This window comes from Nicotiana sylvestris, chromosome 5, assembly GCF_000393655.2.
Source record: "Nicotiana sylvestris chromosome 5, ASM39365v2, whole genome shotgun sequence".
In the NCBI taxonomy this organism is placed as follows: domain Eukaryota; kingdom Viridiplantae; phylum Streptophyta; class Magnoliopsida; order Solanales; family Solanaceae; genus Nicotiana; species Nicotiana sylvestris.
Genome location: NC_091061.1, coordinates 105,435,023 through 105,455,826, shown reverse-complemented (window position 1 = coordinate 105,455,826; position 20,804 = coordinate 105,435,023). Strand labels below are relative to the sequence as shown.

Here is a 20,804-nt window from a genome sequence, read left to right as displayed (position 1 = left end):
TTGCATATGTTTCTGGCTAATTTCTGTACCTTTGTGAAGTTTACTTAGCTTATTTTCTATTTGTGGAAGTTGATATTTCTTTCCATAAATCAGTATTACTTTGAAATTCTGTCTGATTGATTTACTCTGTTAAAGATCGTATGCATAGACTTTATTTGTTTTCTTGTTTATAGATTTAATTGGTCATCTCTGCCTTAATTACTTGCCTGTATAACTTTGGGATTCTTATTGATTCCTTAATTGGTATGGTCTGGACTCCTTGCCTTAATTAGAACCCTTGTTGTTACCGTTTGGCTAATTGCCCCTAATTAAAGGGGTCTATTCTAGACTCTCTTATGTTAATTGATTCTGTGGCCCTGTGATTGCCCTTAATTGACTGATTTCTGATTCCTTTACCTTATTTGGCTCTACTCTTGAACTGCTATATAAGCACTCTTATTTTATCTCTCAAGGGAGGAACACTAAGTTCAGAACACACGTTCACACTCAAACTCTCTCTTCTTTCTCTATTACTTATAATAACTATTCAGCCAAGGCTAGACATTGGAACTATACCTGCTTTACATTCTGCACTTTCTTCTTTAACTAGTATGTCTCTAGTTAAATTTTGAAACTCAAACTCCATGTGTTCCATTCCTGCACTAGTTCAATTGGCTATGTTATTCAATTTATTTCTTTGTCTACTGCTTTATTCAGCATGTCTAAATTCTATCTTCTCTTGTTCAATGTATAATCAGCATGTCTAAACTTCACTTGTTTATTTGATACTTGTTCAGCATGTTTGCCTAGTCCCTACTTACCCCCTTTAACTGGTTGACCATGATAGTCTCTTAATGCATTCGATTGGGCCCTAATTGTATGACTAATCCTGTCCAATGCACCTCTGTTTTCAACATGATTTTTTGCATTCCTGCTCTATGTTCTCACTGCCTATTATCATGGCTAACTTGTTAAGTCTCTGAGTCAACAGACTCCTAAGTGTTTTGTGCATTTGTTGTCTATATACTTCCCCCTTCATGTATCCCTGACATAAACTTTATGTGTTCCCAACCTCCTTCACCCTTGTGTGTAAACTATCTGTTAAATGGTTGTGATTCTAAGTATTCTGAGTCTGTATGATTGTATCCTTGCTCCTCTCAGAACTGATTTCAAAACTGTTTTCCTCTCTTAGTATTTTCTTAAACTTTTTTCTGAAAATCTTTCCACTCCTAAAGGTTATCTCTATACTGTTTTCTACTAAATCTTTCAAAACTATGTCAAGCACTCTCACTTTACTCTTAGACTATTAGGTTCTGCCCCTCTGGTGTGTGTACTGCTTAGGGATCCTTGATATCCCTCTGAACTCTGGCACACCAAGGCTGGCCCTTCGATACTGCACATAATCAATCCTCTATTTGAGAAAGATCTTGGTGTGAGCACTGCCCGGGATCCTTGAGGTCCTTAGGGAACTCTAGCGCACCAAGACACACTATTGGCTGTGAGATCTTTGGCTTCTGAGACTGTGTTAAAGGCCCGACATTCCCAGGTTTACTTTGGGCCTGATTCGGGCTCCCTATAGTATAATTTCATTCATTTATGTAATTCATTTGATCCTGGGCTGTAATAATATTATATGTAAATAGATATTGGGGTAGTTAGTAAAAAGGGAGGGTTCATATATGATTTTGTGGGAAAATCGGGTAGAAATCATGCTTTTAGGTTTATATATGTTGATTCACGGTAGAAATCATGATTTTAGGTTTATACCATGCTTACATTCTACAATAGATATCATGCCTCTAGGTTTGCTATGCCTATTTGTATTAAAACCATGTCATAAACATGTGCATTAGATATCATGCCTTAGGATAATCATGTTCACTGCTTTGCATATTAGGTCATTAGGAAACATGTTATAGTCAACATTTTATTTCTGATTCTGCCTAAAGTCGTAATCATCTAGAAACCCTATCAATAAGTTATTAATGTAATCATGCTTAATAAAATTATGGTCTCTCTCCATGCATTAGAAATCCTGCCTTAGGACTCTATTTGCATTTGCTCTGAATCGTATCTATGTCGCTTAAACGAATAACTGTCTATAAGGAGGTTTAAAAACAGCCCCAACACATAGATATCATGTTCTAGTATAAATAAGCATGAAATCATCTTTTGTAATATTAATCGCCTAGATCAGCATGCCTATAGGATTGGATAACTTCTAGTTGTTTCAATTAGTTCTCAGAATTATGATCGCACACAGCCCATGCCTAGGCAAGCCTTAGGTAATTAATGATCTAAAACTGTAAAGTTATACTGTGCTTATTTGTAAAATTGCCCAGGTTTAACAGATTCTAAATCAGTAGGCAATTGATCTGGTTATATCACTTAGTTTTTAAAATAATGATGCATATTCTATGATACTCATCTAGATATCATGTTCTAGGGCCTTCTGAAATTTTGTAAAATCAGATGTTTGAGACGTGCTAATTATTTGTTTACATGTGGAGGTAAACATGAGCCCCTTAATTGCTTCTCTATTTGATAATCCTATATGTTCTTTGTTGTCGCTTAGATTTTACCTTTTAAATACCTTATGAGTGTCTAGAACTGCCTAAGTATAGAGGTCCTAAACACCTCCGGGACCACAAGGAAGGGACGGGTAAAGCACGCTTAGAGTTCGTTAATTAAATTCGCTTATATAACCACTAAGGGGAGGGTAATGGGTAGTTAAAATGATATGATGACCTGTGCGCTAATGTCATGTAACCCCTCTAGTTGAGGAAGGCTTATCGGGTATTGTACATATGTGATCCTGTAGGCTAACCAATTTAGGACTTCCCTTCATTAATTTATGTATGTATGCTTAGACTGTCCAAACTTCCTCAATTTACGTATGTGTGTTTAAACTGTCTAAACTTCCTCAATTTACATGTGTGCTTAGACTGTCTAAACTTCCTTAATTTGCATATGTGTGCTCAGACTGCCTAAACTTCCTTTATTTGCAAATGTGTGCTTAGACTGCTTACCTGTTAAATGACTAATTCACATGATTGAGTTCGGTCGGGACCTACCATTGTGGACCGCGAGGGGTGCCTAACACCTTCTCCTCAAGGTTATTTCGAGCTCTTACCCTAATCTCTAGTAATGCAAACTGGTTACATGAGTTAATTACTCTAGGTGCCCTAACGCATCTTAATCCGTTAGGTGACGACTCTTCAAATACCCAATTCCCAAAAGGAAACGAGTTGTTCCCAATGAATGTCGAAACCCGGATTCCGCGAGGAAAAAAAGGGGCGCGACAGCATGGCGACTCTGCTGGGGATATTTTAGGCTCTTACCATAATGAACTTATTTTTGTGAATTAGTCTTAAGCATGCTTTATCTCGTGCACCCTCCCCCTTATTTGAATTTAAATGCTTATTTTCAAGCATTTATGATTTCCTTTATTTCCTTAAACTAACTTGTCTCTTTGTTTTCTTTTTTTAGTAACTGTCTTTCAATTATTTAGATACCGCATTTATCGTTTTTTACGTGCAAATACTTGACAACATGCTATTTATTGTTGCATAAATCATGCTCAATATCATATTCCACTCGTTCATAATCAATACTATAACAACACTTGATAAGTGTTTGCGCTCTTCCTATATATCACCCTTTTAAATTCGGAAAGACGTATTTGCGGTAAAACTAGTCGATCAGCAGTGCGTTCGACGGTTCCGTGCCTTTCCCCCTCAAATTATCCGTTTGAGGGTCCCAGTATAGACCTCTATAGCTGTCACACCTCCTTTTTACCTACACCCCGTAAAGGGCAAAAATATAAGGGAGTTTTTCCAATTAAAGGACAATCGAAACGAGATCGTTTATTTATTAAAAATCAGAGTCGCCACTTGGGATAATTTATGGTGTCCCAAGTCACCAGTTTAAATCCCAAATTGAGGAAAACTGACTCTATTTACGGTCTGCGAACACAGAAATCCGCGTAAGGAATTCTGTTAACCTAGGAGAAGGTGTTAGGCATTCCCGAGTTCTGTGGTTCCAGCACGGTCGCTTTGATCATACTTGGCTTATTAAATTGTTTAATTAATCATTTTAGATCCTATGTGCATTTACCCTAACCGTTTTTAAATCACTTGATTATTCGTAGTTAAAGAATTGAGTTACGCGTACATATACTCTTTCCCTTTGGCGCGTCAAAAATCATGTCACGCGAACGTGTCCATAATTAATAATGCTTTGTTTTAAAAAAAAAAATTGGCGAAAGTAGGTGGACGTATACGCGGTCATGATAGTGTATTAAATGTGCCTAGAGCAAACTACCAACATTTGTTATATTTTATCTAGGCTATTAACACGATGGCCATGAATAATTAAATGGCACGCTTCAGAACTCTTAAAATTGATTAGTGGCCTTTTAGCAACTGTTTCTATTGTTGAAGGGAGTTGTTCGAAGTTGCGCGAACGCATACTCCAATTTATTTTTAGAAACCGTAATCATGTCACGCGAACGTGTCCACAGCCACGATAGTATTTTTAAACGGCCCTAAAGGTTTCTCTACGAATATTTGTTATTTTACGTCTATATTATGAGATTAACACAAGAAGCCATTTGTTACTAAGTGTCTAATTATGGCTCACCTCTTAATTATTCGGAATGGTCTGACTTAAATAAAGAGGAAGCCCAAAAGAACTCAAAAATGGTAAGTTAAAACTAAAGCTTAAAAGGAGATAAATAAACAAGGGGTCCGTTCCTTTTGAGTCTAAACCCCATGATGTATTTGCAATTACAACACTTACGAATTGAAATATTTGGGCCAAACTCGTTAACGGACCCAGTTTGTACACACGAGGCGGAAAAGGGGAGATTCAGGATCAAGGCTTAATGCTTTATTCTCATCCCAGACCAGCTCTCTGAGTTTAGGCTCAATAGAGCCCAAATTGAAAAACGGCAGCCTCAGCCAGAAATAGGACGCAAGTTCGAATCCATACCAAATAGGAGATTGACCTTTAGCATTTCACATTTCCAATCATCAAACAAATGGACAAACTATGGGTCATGACTATTGAAGCACTGAATAAAAATGCACTTCACTGTTTTATCTTTCAAAAAGGAAACTTCTTTCCCCAACTGCTGAATAACCCCCCTAAGGCTGGTTCAAACAATTAGAGCAACGAACACTTGGGATTAACTGACCACTATAAAGTCATAATCCCAAAAATGGCTCTGTTAAGCTTTAACATTTATGGACAGACTATAATACATGAAATGACCAAGTACAAACACCACTGAACTGAATTTGACAAACTGCAGCTACCAATTATCATCCCCGAAACATTTTTTGACAGCGTATATGCTTAACCCATCACAATCAACTTGATATTAATCTATACTTTGCAAAACAGAAACAACAAAAGAGCAGATGCAACGAAACTCATACCCAAGGGCACAAAAGAAACTGCATAACTGTTTTACCAACACAATTCAGCTGAGTGTCTTTCCCAGTTCTGTTAAACTACTACGCAACTAATCAAACATTAATTATTGCAGATAATTTTCATGTTAGCAACCTATTAGTTACAGCCATCATAATAAACAGTCACTATACTAAGTAAATACCAAATCATGGGACACGGAAACAGTAGCACTGATCTAAGGAGCCCAGACATATTGGAGCTATTTCATTTCATTCTGCAAGTCAAAACTTCATACATAGCTTTTAAATTCAGAAAATGTGTACCTGGAGAGAAAAATACACTTGAATACTTGAGAACTCACTTAAATCATTTGAGCCTTCAGAGACAACAATTTTAATTCTCAAGAACCTCAAGAACAAAGTAAAACGCTACTACAGACCAATTCCTAAATCTAGTATTTGTTGTCCATAGTTGAGTTGTAACTTTGTAATTGTTCTTCATTGTAATTCCTAAATTGCTTAGCTAGAAGCATTACTTAGGAACCCCTTTGTAAAATAATAAACCCTTTGTGTTTGTGTTGTGACTAGAGTTAGTCATGAGTTGAAGTCATTGTAATAGGTGTATTACAAAGTGGCTTTTAATAGGTGTATTACGAGTTAGTGAGGGATTAAGAGTTTAATTCCTAGATTGCATAGGTTGTAATCTAAATGTTGCTCATAGTGAAGTTGAAATCCTACTAGTGTAGGTCGTGATTTTTTTATCCCCTTGAGCAGGGATTTTTCCACGTAAAACTCCCTGTCTTATTTACTTATTGTTTTATTAGTATTCTCAGTGGAAACTCATAGAGGACCTGGTACTCTATAGTTTGGTGGACTCATATAAATTATCAATTGGTATTGGAGCGGGTTCATCCTATTAGGCTAACACCTAGGAAGGATCCTTATGGTTGCTCCACCAAATTTTGAAGAAGGTCAATCTACGTACAGACCACCCAGGTTCAATAGGCAATACTATGGGTGGTGAAAGACAAGAATGCATGATTTTGTCATGGCTGAAGATTCTGAGTTGTGGGATATCATATGTGATGGTCCTTACTTTCCAACAAAGGCAGTTGGAGACCTTTCATTGACAATGCCAAAGACCAGAAAAGAATACACTGATGCAGACAAGAAAGCTGTGGAGACACATTTTCGTGCCAAGAAAATTTTAGTGTGTGGAATGGGACCTGATGAATACAATAGAATCTCTGCTTGTGAAATTACCAAGGAGATATGGAAAGCTTTGCAAATAGCACATGAGGGAACCACTCAAGTAAAGCAATCTATGATTTATATGCTCACTAGCAAGTATGAACTCTTTAGGATGAAGGACGATGAATCTGTTCAAGATATGCACACAAGATTCACCTCCATCATAAATGAGTTACACTCACTTGGTGAACTCATTCCTAGGAACAAGCTAGTGAGGAAAATTCTTAGTATCCTGCCCAATTCTTGGGAAATCAAGGTGAATGTTATTACTAAAGAAAAGGACCTGCAGGAGCTGACCATAGACGAGCTGGTTAGAAATTTGAAGACCTACTAGATGAAGAGGAAAATAGACAGTGAAAGAAGAGAACCAAAGAAAGAAAAAAACCTAGTACTCAAAGCTGAAAGCAATGACTCGAGTGAGGAGGACAGTGACATGGCTTACTTAACCAAAAGGTTTTAGAAGATGGTCAGAAGAAATGAAGGAATACTGTTAAGGGGAAACTCCAGCAAACCAAAGAACTATGATCTATACCACAAGTGTGGAAAGCCTGGGGACTTCATCAAAGATTGTCCTCTCCTGAAGCAAGAACACTCCAAGTACAACCCTAAGAAAGTAGCCAAGAGGAATATGATTCCTGACAAGCACTTCAAAAGGAAGAGATCTGCTGACAATGTGGTAAAACAGGCTCTTGCAGCATAGGGAGACTCCTCTAGTGAGTTTGAAGATGAAACTGATGCAGGTGACAACTCCATGATGGAAGTTGAAAATGAGGAAAATGAATATGATTTAATATTTTCTTTGATGGACCAATCAGATGATGAAGACGAGGACAACAGTGAGGTAAATTTGAAGGATGTTCAGAGAAATCTGAAATCCTACTCTCCTAAGAAACTCATATCTTTAGCTAGCGTATTGATTGATGCCTATCATAGCCTTGTGGAGGATAAGGATGCCTTGACCTTAGAGCTAGGAGAAGCTGAACAAACTAGAGATGATCTGGTAGTATGTGTAGTTGATCTGAAGGAAACAATTTGTGAGCTAGAGAAAGAAAAATTTGTTTTAACCGAAAAAATTGCTAACATAGAACATAAAAGAGATGACTTAGTGGTTATAGTTGTTGACTAAAACCATTAAGAACTTCAGTAAGGAAAATGAGGCCTTAGTGAAGAGAGTGACTGAGATTGAGGAAGAAAGAGATGATCTCTTGATAGTGATTGCAGACCTGAGGGAAACAATAGAGGGGCTAAGAACTGAGTCTAAACATGGAAATATTAGAAAAGGAAAAGAGGTAGCTAGTGAGGCATACATTAGGCTTGAAAACGAGTTAGAGGCTGCCGGAACTAGCCTGTATGTTGAAACTAAGAAAAACAAACATCTCCAAACAGAACTAGAAAGAGTAAAAAATGATCTTGAAAAGTCCCTAAAGTGGACCTGGTCCTTAGAAGCTATCACTGTCGTGTATGTTAATAATGGTGGAAACAGGCAGGGAATAGGGTTCCAAAGGGAGAAAACCCCTTACAACCCCAATATCAAGTATGTTATTATATCGGATAACTGGTTGTGTACCCACTGTGGGAACAATGGGTATTTCAAGGAAAATTGCCAAGCCATGGTCCAGTCTATTCAGAAAAACAAAGTGTTTGCTGAAAATGTAACTACTAAAAAGGGACCAAGTGCCACACACAAAAAACGCATATTACCTGCATGGACTAAGAGAACTCTTATTCCTCCTCTTTCCTACTACAAGGGACCCAAACTTGTTTGGGTTCCTAAAACTAACTCTTGATTTCCTTGTGTAGGGAACAGTGAAAGGAAGTAGTCAGCAATGGTTCATGGATAGTGGATGTTCAAAGCACATGACTGAGAACACCATGTACTTCCTTTCACTAAAAGCCCTACAAGGAGGGAGTGTATCCTTTAGCAATGGGAAAAAGGGGTACATTCTTGGAGTTGGAAAAGTCGGGAAATTACTTAGTCACTCAATTGAGAATGTGTACTATGTCAATGGTCTTAAGTACAGTCTCTTGAGTGTTTCTCAGATATGTGATAAGGGAAATAAGGTGGAGTTCTTGTCCAAGATATGCACAGTTACTAATTTGGTAACTGGTGAAGTGGTACTTGTGGCTAAGAGATACAAAAATATCTATGTTGCTGATTTCGAGTCTATACAAAGTGGTGATTTGAGTTGTCTGAAAGCTATTGATGATGATGTTGAACTCTGGCACAAAAGACTGAGGCACGCAAGCTTTTCTCTTCTGAATAAACTAATTCAGAAGGTCCTGGTCCATAGTCTTCCCATGTAAAAGTTCAAACTAAAGAAAGTCTGTGATGCCTGTGCTAGAGGGAAGCATGTGAAGTCCCCATTTAAGTCTAAAAAAATGCCAGCACCTCAAAGCCACTCGATCTTCTTCATATGGATTTATGTGGCCCTATGAGAGTGCAAAGCAGGGGAGGAAAAAGATACATTTTTGTGGGATGTTTTGTTGTAATACTCTTGTTAAAATGCCTTTGATGATATCACTTGAATGATATAAGCACTTGGTTGGTCAAAGGACAAGTGACTGCAAAACTGCTACACTGTGTGTACTTTTTCTGTGGCAATCACTTTCCAGCTATGCACAGTTGACTTTTGTACCGCTGTCAGGGAAACACAAGGGATCAAGTCCCTATCTTGTTTCTTTATTTTCTACACTTGCAGCAGTTCACATTAGCTAGAGTTCTGGATGGAATCCGTTCATTAGCAATGTATACCAAGTGTGTCAGGTTCCCTATCTGGTTCTTGACAGTAAGTTTGTTAGATCATCAAAACATAAGGCAAAGATATTGAAAAGCCATCAATCAGGCTAACAAACTTGATAACTATGCAATCACTTACTCTTAGTTTACAAGAATTAGGACTCTTTGTATTAGCTATCCTAGAAGAGTCCTACTCTATGTAGTATAGCCAAATATAGGATGAATATTCTGTATAAATACATAGGACTCGTGTAACTGAAAATACATCAACACACTGCCTTCTTGACTTTGTCACTGCACTGCCTTCAGGCCTGCTGGACAAAACAACAATCAAAACACTCAAGGATCTGGAAATGCTGTTAAGGGACAGGAAACCATAACAAACCACATGATCATCAGCCTATCAGATATGTGGCGGGAACAATCACATTGCAATAAAGTGCTTCTACATATGGGACTTCTTCTATCAAGAACCAGAAGATTTGCCACAGACTCTTGCTACACTTAATGTGAACAGTCAGAGTGGTGGAAACAATGCTCACTATATGGATTCTGGAGTAAGCACTCACATGACCAACAATTCAGGTAACTTATCCAATCTTAAACCTTACAATGGAAATGATAAAATTATAGTAGGAAATGGACAAGAACTGGATATCACACATGTTGGAAAAGGAATAATTTCTGGTTTAAGGATGAGTTAAGTGCTAGTAGTTCCTAAGCTCAAAAAGAATTTGTTATGCGTAAGTAAGATTACTAGAGATAATTGTTACTCCATTGAGTTTGATGAATCATCTTTTGTTGTGAAGGACACGAGGATAGGGAAACTAATAGCCAAGGGTGCTAAAAGAGGAAAGATATATGCCTTGAAGGTGGACAACCTGCTTGCGTTGAGTGCAACACAGGCAAGGAGAAGCTCTAGTGATATTTGGCATGCCAGACTTGCGCATCCAAATTCTAGGTCCTTAGAAGTACTTAGTAAAAATAAGTCTATCAATGTCACATGTTGGAATAAAACTCCTATCGGTGTTAGTTGTCAAATAGGAAAAGGTTGTAAACTACCATTCAAGTTGAAAAATAAAGTTGAGAATGAACCTCTATTGAAAATTCACTGTGACTTATGGGGTCCTGCTCATGTTGAATCTTCCCATCATATGAAATACAATGATTTATTTATTGATGATCATAGTAGGTATACTTGGTTGTATCCTTTAAAAAGAAAATCTGACTTCCTTGAAATATTTGTCAAATTTCACAAAATGGTTGAGAAATAGTATTCAAAGAGTATCAAGATAATGTAATGGTGGAGGTGAATTTTCAAGTTCTGAATTTGTTAAGTACTTAGAAGACTGTGGCATTGTAAGACATATTTCCTATTCTCACATTCCTGAGCAAAATGGCATTGCAGAAAGCAAATATATACATGTAGTTGAAACTGGATTGACACTACTACTACATGATAGGTTACCTTTATATTTATGGACTGAAGTATTTCTCACAACAGTATTCCTGATAAACACCATTTGTGCTTAAAAAGGAAACACCATTTCATAAATTGTATGGTTCATACACTACAAGAAAAAGGGCTTTTAGGGGCGACAAAAGCTGCCACAGAAAGTTTAATTGTCGTCACAGAATACCTTTCATGGCGACGACGTGGCGACCAAGTGGTCGTTGACTATACTAAGTGGCAGATACTTATTGGTAGCGACTTATAATGGTCGCCACAAAAGGTCCACCTTACGTGGCGACATTTGTCGTCACAAAACTTATTTTGGATTGCCACTAGAATTCACTTTAGAGAATCCATCGCCACTAAATGCTAGCCTTTGGTGGCGACGCATATCGCCACAAATCGTTGGCGGCAACTATGGGTGCAACCAAAGCCTGTCTTTGGTGGCTACTTTTGTTGCTACTAAAAATTACATTTTAGTGACAACTTGGTATTACCACCAAATCTCCATTTTTTGTGGCATTAAAATGTCGCTACTAATTATATTTTCTTTTAGTGGCAGTAGGTTATAATCACAAAAGATCTTATTTTTCGTCACAACACAAGTTTTCCATAAAAGAAAATATAAAACTACAAATATTTGTACAACCCGATAACAATTCTCAAAATAGAATTGTAGTCCTTTTAATGTTAAAAAATCTACACAGTCAAAAGTAGTCAATGTGTATACATTGCCATTTCACGACATTAACAAAAAAGAATAGTCTTCAAGACGTACTCCAATGTCTTCTACGATAAACAAAATGACCATAAAAATATCTTCAAACTACACCTTGAGCAGCTTCACTTCCTCGTTCTTAAAGTATCTTGTCCTTGCTATTAATAAATAAAGATAAACATCATTAATATACGCATATGTACAAAACATTAAAAGACTGTAAGTTTGAAGAGAAAATTAGCCGAAAAGAGCGAGAAGAAGTAAAGCAAAGAAAGGTATTTCTGGAAAGCTTTTAAAATCCCACGAGCAATAACCTTTTAAAGTTTCACAAGCAATAACTTTTAACTCTAAGATTTCTGAATTGACCATTCAATCTCTGGGCTGCAACTCAACAGCAATTAAATGCAAGTTAATTTTTGGAGACATTCCTAACTAGAATAACCAAGGTTAGATTGGAAAAGTGTAGTAGTGATGTATCAAGAATTTTTATTACAACGTTACCTTGAATTTTGGACTCCCAAAAAGTCCTACAAGAAACACCCAATCCTCAGACGTAACATCATCCCGCCTATGAGCCAGTCTCTCTTTATCAGTAGTATAGAGATCGTATTCTTTATGCAATCGACTCTTCCATGCTCTAAAAAGCCTTCGCATAGTGTCAACAACAAGAGCTTGCAACACATCTTCTCGCATACCACTAACTTCAAATTTATCCTAAAACAAATATGTATAGCTATTGAAAGTAAATAAAATGTATGATATAAAGTCAATGTGATATTGAAAGTAAATTATTACCTTAACCTTCAACCACACCGCTTCTCCATGTTTCGCAATTATTGCTTTCTAATCACCATCTCTGAATGAGATAGTGCTCCGCATAATCAAGCCATGGTAGTTTACAATATCTCTAGACTCTGGACCTACAGCTCTCACAATGTCATCCGGAATGATGATGGGAATTTTACTGTCATACTTAGTTTTCATATCCACATGTAGAGATTTGTATCTCCCTCTGCCTTTCTTATTATCTCTGTTTTCACAAAGATTACCTTCACAAGAATAAGAAAATTTCTGTCATACTCACTTAATAAGTAGATTTATTCTACATGACTTTAATTGTTCATGGTTAGATCATACAAAATGATTTTAGGTTCAGAATTTGAAAGAGTGAAAGCTGGGATCATTTAACCATTGATTTGTTCATGATTAATTGCAAAACAAGAACTTTCCACACACCCTTTTATTAGTTTTATTTGACTTTAGATAGAACTGTTTGAATTGGCTTGAAAATTTTAGAGTAATTAACACTCTTTCTTTCTATTTTGCGGAGACAGGCCAATTGAGAATAAAGACATAATGTTATGGTATACATTAGGTTTCCATCATATTCCATGTCAAGAGGACTTCCCAATTATGCCAACAGTATCATCAAGTTTTGAGATAAAGCCAGTGAATTTCTTTGAGAGCAATCCAATTCTGAGGATTCCACCTAATTCTCCAAATGACCTGCCAATTTGCAAAGCTGCTGCTTCTGCTTGATGATCCGTTACACACTGAATAGTGTTCTTTCTCTTGTCAAATGTGCATAATATGTAAAAATGAACGCGATAGACTTGGATTCCGGGTACCTTAGTCTCAAAATTTCATGAATAAAAAGTGAACTAGTTAGTTAATTAGTTGCAATTTCATTTCTGATGATGTTGAAGTAGGCAAAAGTTGTGTTTGACGGGGAATCAAACACAAACAATGGAACTTTGAAAAATTAAGCTATATGAGACTATTATGACACAGTTTGTATATTCATATAGAACAATACTATGGCCTAAATATGTCAATTTGCAATAGATACAGGTTAATTTCATATGAAACGGCGGAGTCGAAGCAATTGCAACTTTGAACAAGTGAAGCAACAGTATAGCCATGGTCAATTCCAGAATGGCTGAAATAAAATATGAAGTTATCATGCTTGATTTTACAATGTCAAAGCAGGAGATTAACATTATCGTATAGGCATAAAACATCTAAATTCATAATGACCAAACAACTTGTACTCCTTTTATTAAAACCTTTCCCCACCAAGTCTCTTCTTACTTGGATTCTTGTCTTGAATGCAGTATTTCTACACCCTTTACAAGGACACCGAATTAAAGAGCTCACATTTGGTTGACTGTATGCCCAACCAAGAAAGTCATTTATTCCTTTAATATACCTTCTGTCACATCTATCCCTAATATTCAACCAACTTTTATCCATATCTTTTCTACAAAAAGAAATGCAATCAATTAACCAATTAAAGGGAATCAATAATCAAAACAAACCAATTATAAGCAAGTATTGAACTCAATGATTCTATACAAGTAGAAATCAATAATGGAAACACAAGCTATATAAATAATGTTTGAGCTGAATAATTCTACACACGTACACACTAGGATATAAGACATCAATTTTTTTATAATCATGAGAATACATTAGATATGCTAAAAAATAATTAAATACCATAAAATGATCTTATAGAAGACAAGTCCCAAAAAAAAAAAAAATCAATTCAATTGTCATGTAAGGTTAGACTAAGTTTATTTTCCCTTTCTCAAAAAGTAAAGAACCTCTTGTCTAACTTTAAATGTCATGACTGAACACTCATTAAGACCAACTTTGTAAGTGCTACGTAGTTTGAAACATATAGATTCTCCCAAATATATTGAATTTACACCTATCACAGAAGTAAGATCACAAGAAATCTGAAACCTTCCGCCATTTTAGTAACTTTATCATCCTCATCGGATTATTTCAAGACACAATTATAACAGTATCCAAGAGTTGTCTGATGCACACAGTTTCTTTTCCTCTAAAAAAAGGCAAACCTGAAAAGAGAACTAATTGTTGCGATGAGTACACAATGATTTAATTGGGCAATCTATTCTTTTATCTGAAGCTATTCAGGCTTTTTACATGAGTGATTTCTCTCTGTATCAAATACTACCAAACATCATCCCTGGAATACAAGACTTGTAAATGGAATCAATAACTTCACAATCAATTCAATGGTTCTATTTATTTATTTTTATATTTATGGAAGCTGCGGTTTTAAGTTCCATATTTATCTAAGAGCTAAAGAAGCTTACTTGAGCTAAAATTCATTTTATTCTTTGAAAAATATACCTAGCTGGTGATTTAGCAGTTTTCTCTTCTTGTCCATTTGACTTTTTTTTCCTCCTTCAATGCAGATCTAAGTTCTAATTTCAACCATTTCTCTCGCTATGTTTCCTTTTCAAGGGATAGAGATAGAAAACTGTTTATTTTTTCATATTTTGGCTTTATTCTCAAGGGTAGTTCTTGTTCATCTTGACATCTGAAAGTTTCACTTTTTGGATCTGCTCTTTCTGTTTAGGTCCAAAGTTAAAGCATTCAGACTCCATAACATAAGAAAATTTCACTTAAAAATAATAGTGCCAAAGCATTCTTCATCTACATAATGAATTAGCCACCATTTCTTTAGAGATTGGAAAAGAAAGTAGAGTATGTGGAGTCAAGAATGCAATATTGTTTCCTAGTTATGAGCTTCTTGTTTTAAAGAGATCTTTTTTCCTTCTTTTTTTTTCTTCTTAAGTCAGCCACCACTTTTAATTTAATCATTTGGTCTATCCATTGTCCTGTTTCTTCCTCTTTTTTTTTCTGTCGCCAAACAGAAAACGAGAATACTAAAGAAATTTGAGAGGTTAGAAATGGAAGTTCCAAACGAAGAAGGAGAAATGGCAATGCCAATTAACAGCACATATGGGCATGGGCACATGATCCGTCATGACACTGCACCCCAAAATAATCACATAATACCCTCTTCACATATAATAACTTCCAAAAATGGAATACAAGACTTGTAAATGGAATCAATAACTTCACAATCAATTCAATGGTTCTGTTTCTAACCGACCTACAAAATCTAATCAAACTTATCTTACTAACTACCAGTTAGTAATCCTAACACCAGATACATCTGAGGACTGCAAAATCTACTAAAACAAACACTATGTCCGCAGCATCGTTAAAGCACCATTAGCCAGATATCCAGTTTAAGCAAAACCAAGAACACACAAAGACATACCAAAAGAAACAGGCATCTCGGAGAGATTCACCACAAAAATCAGACTAACTTTTTTTATTTTCTAAAAGCATGATATCTGATTAAATTTGACTTATATCAATTACAGAACACAAATGTAGCACTGACTTAAAATTACTGACTCTCAAGACATTAGGAAAAATATATAAGACACTCTTAAGTTAATAAGTATCCTTAATTACATGATATCTAGGCTTAGACATTGAGGCATGTTCAGGTAGCAGAGATTTTACAATAGCAAGGAAGATTCTAAGCAAAATTTGGGCAAAATTCATGAGTTATCTCACTACACCTGGAATCCACCAACTCAAAATTCATTAGTTCGAACCTAAATATGGCATTGGTAACTGTTTAACCAAAAATCTGAGTCTTTGGTCAAAGCTAAAAAGAAATTCGGGTTACTGATAATCAGGAGACGAAAATAAAATATTTTTGAGAATGAAGGTAAAGCAGTAAATAGTTTTGTATTTCAGTAAGATCTCAATAGTATTTCGTGTCCTTACAGATGTTGAGTCTCTCCCCTTTTATAGTTGATTCTAGGAGAAGATATAATGCCTTTATCTTAATGAGGCAATTATGAGCAATAAATGATATTTAAAAGAAATATTACACAATCATTTCTATTTAATTCAGATTCTCTAACGTATTTGACATTTAATGCTGTATTTAAACTCTTTTACGTCATCAGATTCATATCTTCAACTTCTTCTGATCTTTGATCTTTAAACGACTCGAATAGGTACGAGACTCGTACCTACTTTAGTAACGGTCCACACCTATGTTGCTTTCTTTTCCCCCTATCTGTTGTCGCCCGTGCCTCTTGGCTATTTATTGCGTTTTGACCTTTTGACCAGTCCACGTGTCATGACACGTCATTTTCAATATTCAGACTCAGTTTTTTCCCAATACAGATAGTCCCCCCACTTTCCATTTATTTATCCATTAAATATTTGGGAAGTGGACCTTCACAAAAAGGGAATTTTTTGCTGTAATCAATGCTATGATAGTACTGACGCCCCAATTGTCTTTTCTATTTAATGCTCTGCACACGTGTCACCTTCCGATTGGTTTAGTAATTCTGCAGCCTTTTCCAAGGTTTATTCATCCCTTATATTCACGAAGCGATAGTTGCCTTTATTTTAGGCTTTCCATCATTACACTTCTTTGCTTGACGGTTGCTATTATATACATATATATCCTTTTTCCCTTTGTCCTTTTCTTCATAAACCCTTAACAGATCCTTTACTCTTTATTTCTACTCATTTCTCCTTGAGTTCATCCTTTTCTCTGCAATGACATCTCCGAATCCTAACCCTAAAAGAATACCAATTCTTGATAGCTTCCCCAATGCCCCTGTAAGACATAGAAGAGGAAGAGGAGGCAGGCTTCGTAGCCTAGGATCCGTTCGTGGTGGTGCCTCTGGTTCTGTCATGCCTTCTTCTAGCTCCGGTACTATTTCCAGAGATTCTATCACTAAGAAATCTTCCTCTAAAGGTAAAGAACTTCCTGAGCCTCTTCAAGAGCCTTTAGTTGAGGAAATAGTACCCAACGACCTATCTTTTGAGAATGATAGGAAATCTCTTCGTGAGCAAGTTGTCAATTTAGAGAAAGCTGACACTTTTCCTTCTTTAATCACTGAACCTTTGGTTTCTATTGTTCGAAAAGATTGCAACTGGAGAAGTGATTTTCGTATAGTAATCCCTAATCCAAATCAAAGAATATCTTCTTTTAGGATTGGATTTTCTTTTGTTTATACTTACCCCTTCACTTTGGGATTTATTCCTGCTATTGACCCAGTCATACTTGATTTCTGTCGTTTTTTCAAAATTTGTTTGGGACAAATTGGTCCCCTTGTATGGAGAACAATGGCTTGTTTGAGGTATTTATCTGTTAAAGTCGGTGTTGATTTTTCCTTTCCCCACCTTATTCATCTTTACCCCCCCCAAGTTATTTCGCAATGGAGTTTTTACTCTAACTGCAAGAAGTAAAAGGGTCTTAGTAAGCCCTGAAGATGACAAGGACCGCGGGTGGTACACTCGTTATGTTGCGGTACGCACAGTTGATTTGGTGGGTGAAACAAATATCCCCTTCCCTGAGAAGTGGAACTTTGCACGTAAGTTTTTTTTTACTTACCGTTCTTACCTCTTAAGAATTTCAACTTCTTTTCTAATTTCATCCTTTTTTGCTTTTCTATAGCAACCATGGGAGATGTGGAACCTGTTCCTAATTTCCGTGGTTAGGTAGATTTAATCATGAAAGTTGTGCCTATGGAGGCGAGAACGTGGAAATCCATTTCCAATTTACACGGTTGGAAAGTGAAAACTCACGGTATGCATCTCTTTATCATTTTTCGTATGACAAGTCCTTTATTTTTCCTAACTTATTTTTTTTAAAATCCTTCTGGATTTGCTATTCGAGGAATGACAACCGAAGTGGCTACTGCCCTTCGAGCCTCTTCTGGTACTTCTCTTTCTGTGGAGAGAACTCAAGCTAGGCTGTCAAAGAGGAAAGTTGTAGAAGAAGATTCTGAGGACAATGAAGACGAAGACACCTCTTTGATAGCTAGACCAAGAGCCAGGAGACGCATAGTTTCCGAGAATGAAGTTGAAGTTACCCCTGTCTGTGCCTCTCTTACTGAACCAGTTCACATTCCCTCTGAAGATGAAACCACTCCGAGGGACACCAACGAATCTATTCATCGTCTCTTCGTTGGTGGTTTTGAAAGTGGAGAACTAGGTCCAGTTTTAGATGAAGTTCCTCTTTCTTCCTCTGTTCCCATTCCTTCTTTTCTTGCTTCTTTACCTACTTCTGCTCCCTTACCTACTTCGAGTCCTATGACTCCTGTTATTTTCACTTCTTCTACCACTCTTCCTTCTATAGTTCCTCCTTCCTCTATTCAATATGCAGAGGAGGGTTCTAGTAGCAGAAGCTTGGCTATGAGGAGCGTTACGCTTGAAGTTCCTGCTAACAACAGCCTTTTAAGGAAGTCTGGTGGAGCAGATGACTGGCTTAGGCCTTTGATTGGAGATATTGAGAATAAGAAGATGGACAGCCATAACTGCTTAACTTTGATGAATGACATTGTTCATTCTACTTTGAAGGTATTCTTCCTTCACTTACTAACAAGTTTTTTTTTAAAAAAAATTCTTATTTCTATGAATTGTCACTGCAAGCTAACTTCATTGGTACAGAATTGATGGGAAGAATTTCCTTCTGGAAAAGAAAGCCCGTGAGTCTGAAAAGTCTATCCACGAGGCTGATGAAATAGCCAGGGGAGCACAGCTAGAAGCAGCCAATTGGAAAGAGCAGTTTGAGAATGCTCAGGGAACTATAGAAGAATTGCTAGAGAGTAGAAATCTCCTGGAGCAACAAAAGCGAGGTTTGACTTCTGAGCTAGCAGTTGCCAAGGCTTCTTCAAGCCAATTTGAGAAAGATAAGGAGCGCCTTGAGTGTTCATTTTCAGAACAACTATCAAATTGTAGTGAAGAGATCAGAGAACTTAAGGTACTCTTGGCCAAGAAAGAAGAGTATGCAGGGGAGTTAGTGCAAAGCTTGACTCAAGCTCAAGCTGATTTAAAAATCTCTTCTGATAAGGTACGTACCTTAGAGAGTTCTCATGCCTCCCTTGAAGCATCCTTTGAATCCTCTTTAGCTGAAAATCAAGTGTTAAAGAATGATCTTGCTATGTGGGAAAGGGAGTATGAACTTCTTGAGGAGAATTTTAACATAGAGGTGAGTTGGGCTTTTCTAAACTCTCGTCGTGATGCTTTAATGGAGTCCAGTCAAGAAAACTTTGATTTAAACTCAGAGTTGGCCAAAGTTTTAGAGACCATTGAGAGAACCCAACAACCACTTGACTTTCCTTCTCCGTCAATTGAAGCTCCCGTGGCTGAAGAACCTTTAAATGAAGAAGCCGTTGCTATGGCAGTTGAAGTTGAAAATGTTGCAATTCCAGCTTCAGAGGGTGAAACTTCTATGACTCAGTCTGTGGAAGTTGAAGCTTCCGTGACTCTTGCTTCCCTCGTTGATTCTAACATTTCAAGCTCAATTGAAACCGTTCCTGTTGCTGCTTCTTCAGAAGTTGCCACCGTGCCTGTGGCTGAAAGTGAAATTAATATTGCAACTTCTGATGTGCTAACCCCTTCAATTGGATGATGGTTTTATCCCTTAGCTTTTAAGGGATTTTTTGGTGAAAGTCCCCAGTTATCATAATGGGGCACTTGTATAAACTTTTATTGACTAAGTTTCTACTTAGTCTTTTTAATTATATTAAGAAGTTTTGTTAGTACTTCAATGTGTTCTATTCTTGCCTTTTCCTTACTTATTTAGGACTTATAGAATAGTTTAGCATTTTTATCCTTTGAAAATGCTTTATGATTCTTCTCATGACTTATTAACATGAGGTTTATAAAAGAGGGCCCTTTTATTTTATCGACACTTAATGAAGAAGACGTCTCAACTTCACAATGGTGTTATAATACGATGAAAGAAATAGGAATACACATGTTTTGTATGAAACAACTGTGACAAATTTTATTCATGAACTTTAACAAGTTTTTTTGACTATTACATGTATTAAAATCCATCTATGACTTTCTCATAACTGTTTTTCTTGTAACAGATTTTTACAGCGGTGAAATAAACAAAGTTTTTCTTCATAACCTGTTTTAGTACATAGCCTTTATGAGTTTGAGAGATGACTCTGTTGTTCTCATGGGAAAAACATTATGATGAATGTCTTGTGTTTGTTGAACACGATGATGAATGCTGAAGACTTCGTAACTTTTTCTCAACACTTGTCTCTTTGTGGCCGACTTTTGTTCGATATTCGTATCTGTTTATCTACACATATCTGTGTATAATATATAGTCCCCCAAGTGTTTGAGCGGTGAAGTATGAAGCTTCGAGCACTTGTTTATTTCTTTCTATTTGGTCTTTTTCCTGAAACAGAAAAAGATACGGGACTCGGAGGTGTGATTATAGATGAAGACTGCCTAACTAGTGTGTATTTCCATCAGATTAATTGTAACCCTGGGCTGGGAATTTTAGAACACTCCATTTTGCCTTGCAGGTCGTGACTCATCATTTGGCACGAGTTAGGGTTTTTGCCTAGCATCTAAAATCGTTAG

At 36.6% G+C, this 20,804-nt stretch overlaps 1 protein-coding gene across 1 annotated transcript; it reads left to right on the top strand.

Annotated features, from left to right (window-relative positions):
* Window positions 1-6,429: 6,429 nt before the first annotated feature.
* LOC138869089 (uncharacterized) lies at window positions 6,430-6,981 on the top strand. Its single transcript, XM_070146679.1, has one exon. The coding sequence runs from the start codon at window positions 6,430-6,432 to the stop codon at window positions 6,979-6,981; it is 552 nt and encodes a 183-aa protein (XP_070002780.1).
* The last annotated feature ends 13,823 nt before the right edge of the window (window positions 6,982-20,804 follow it).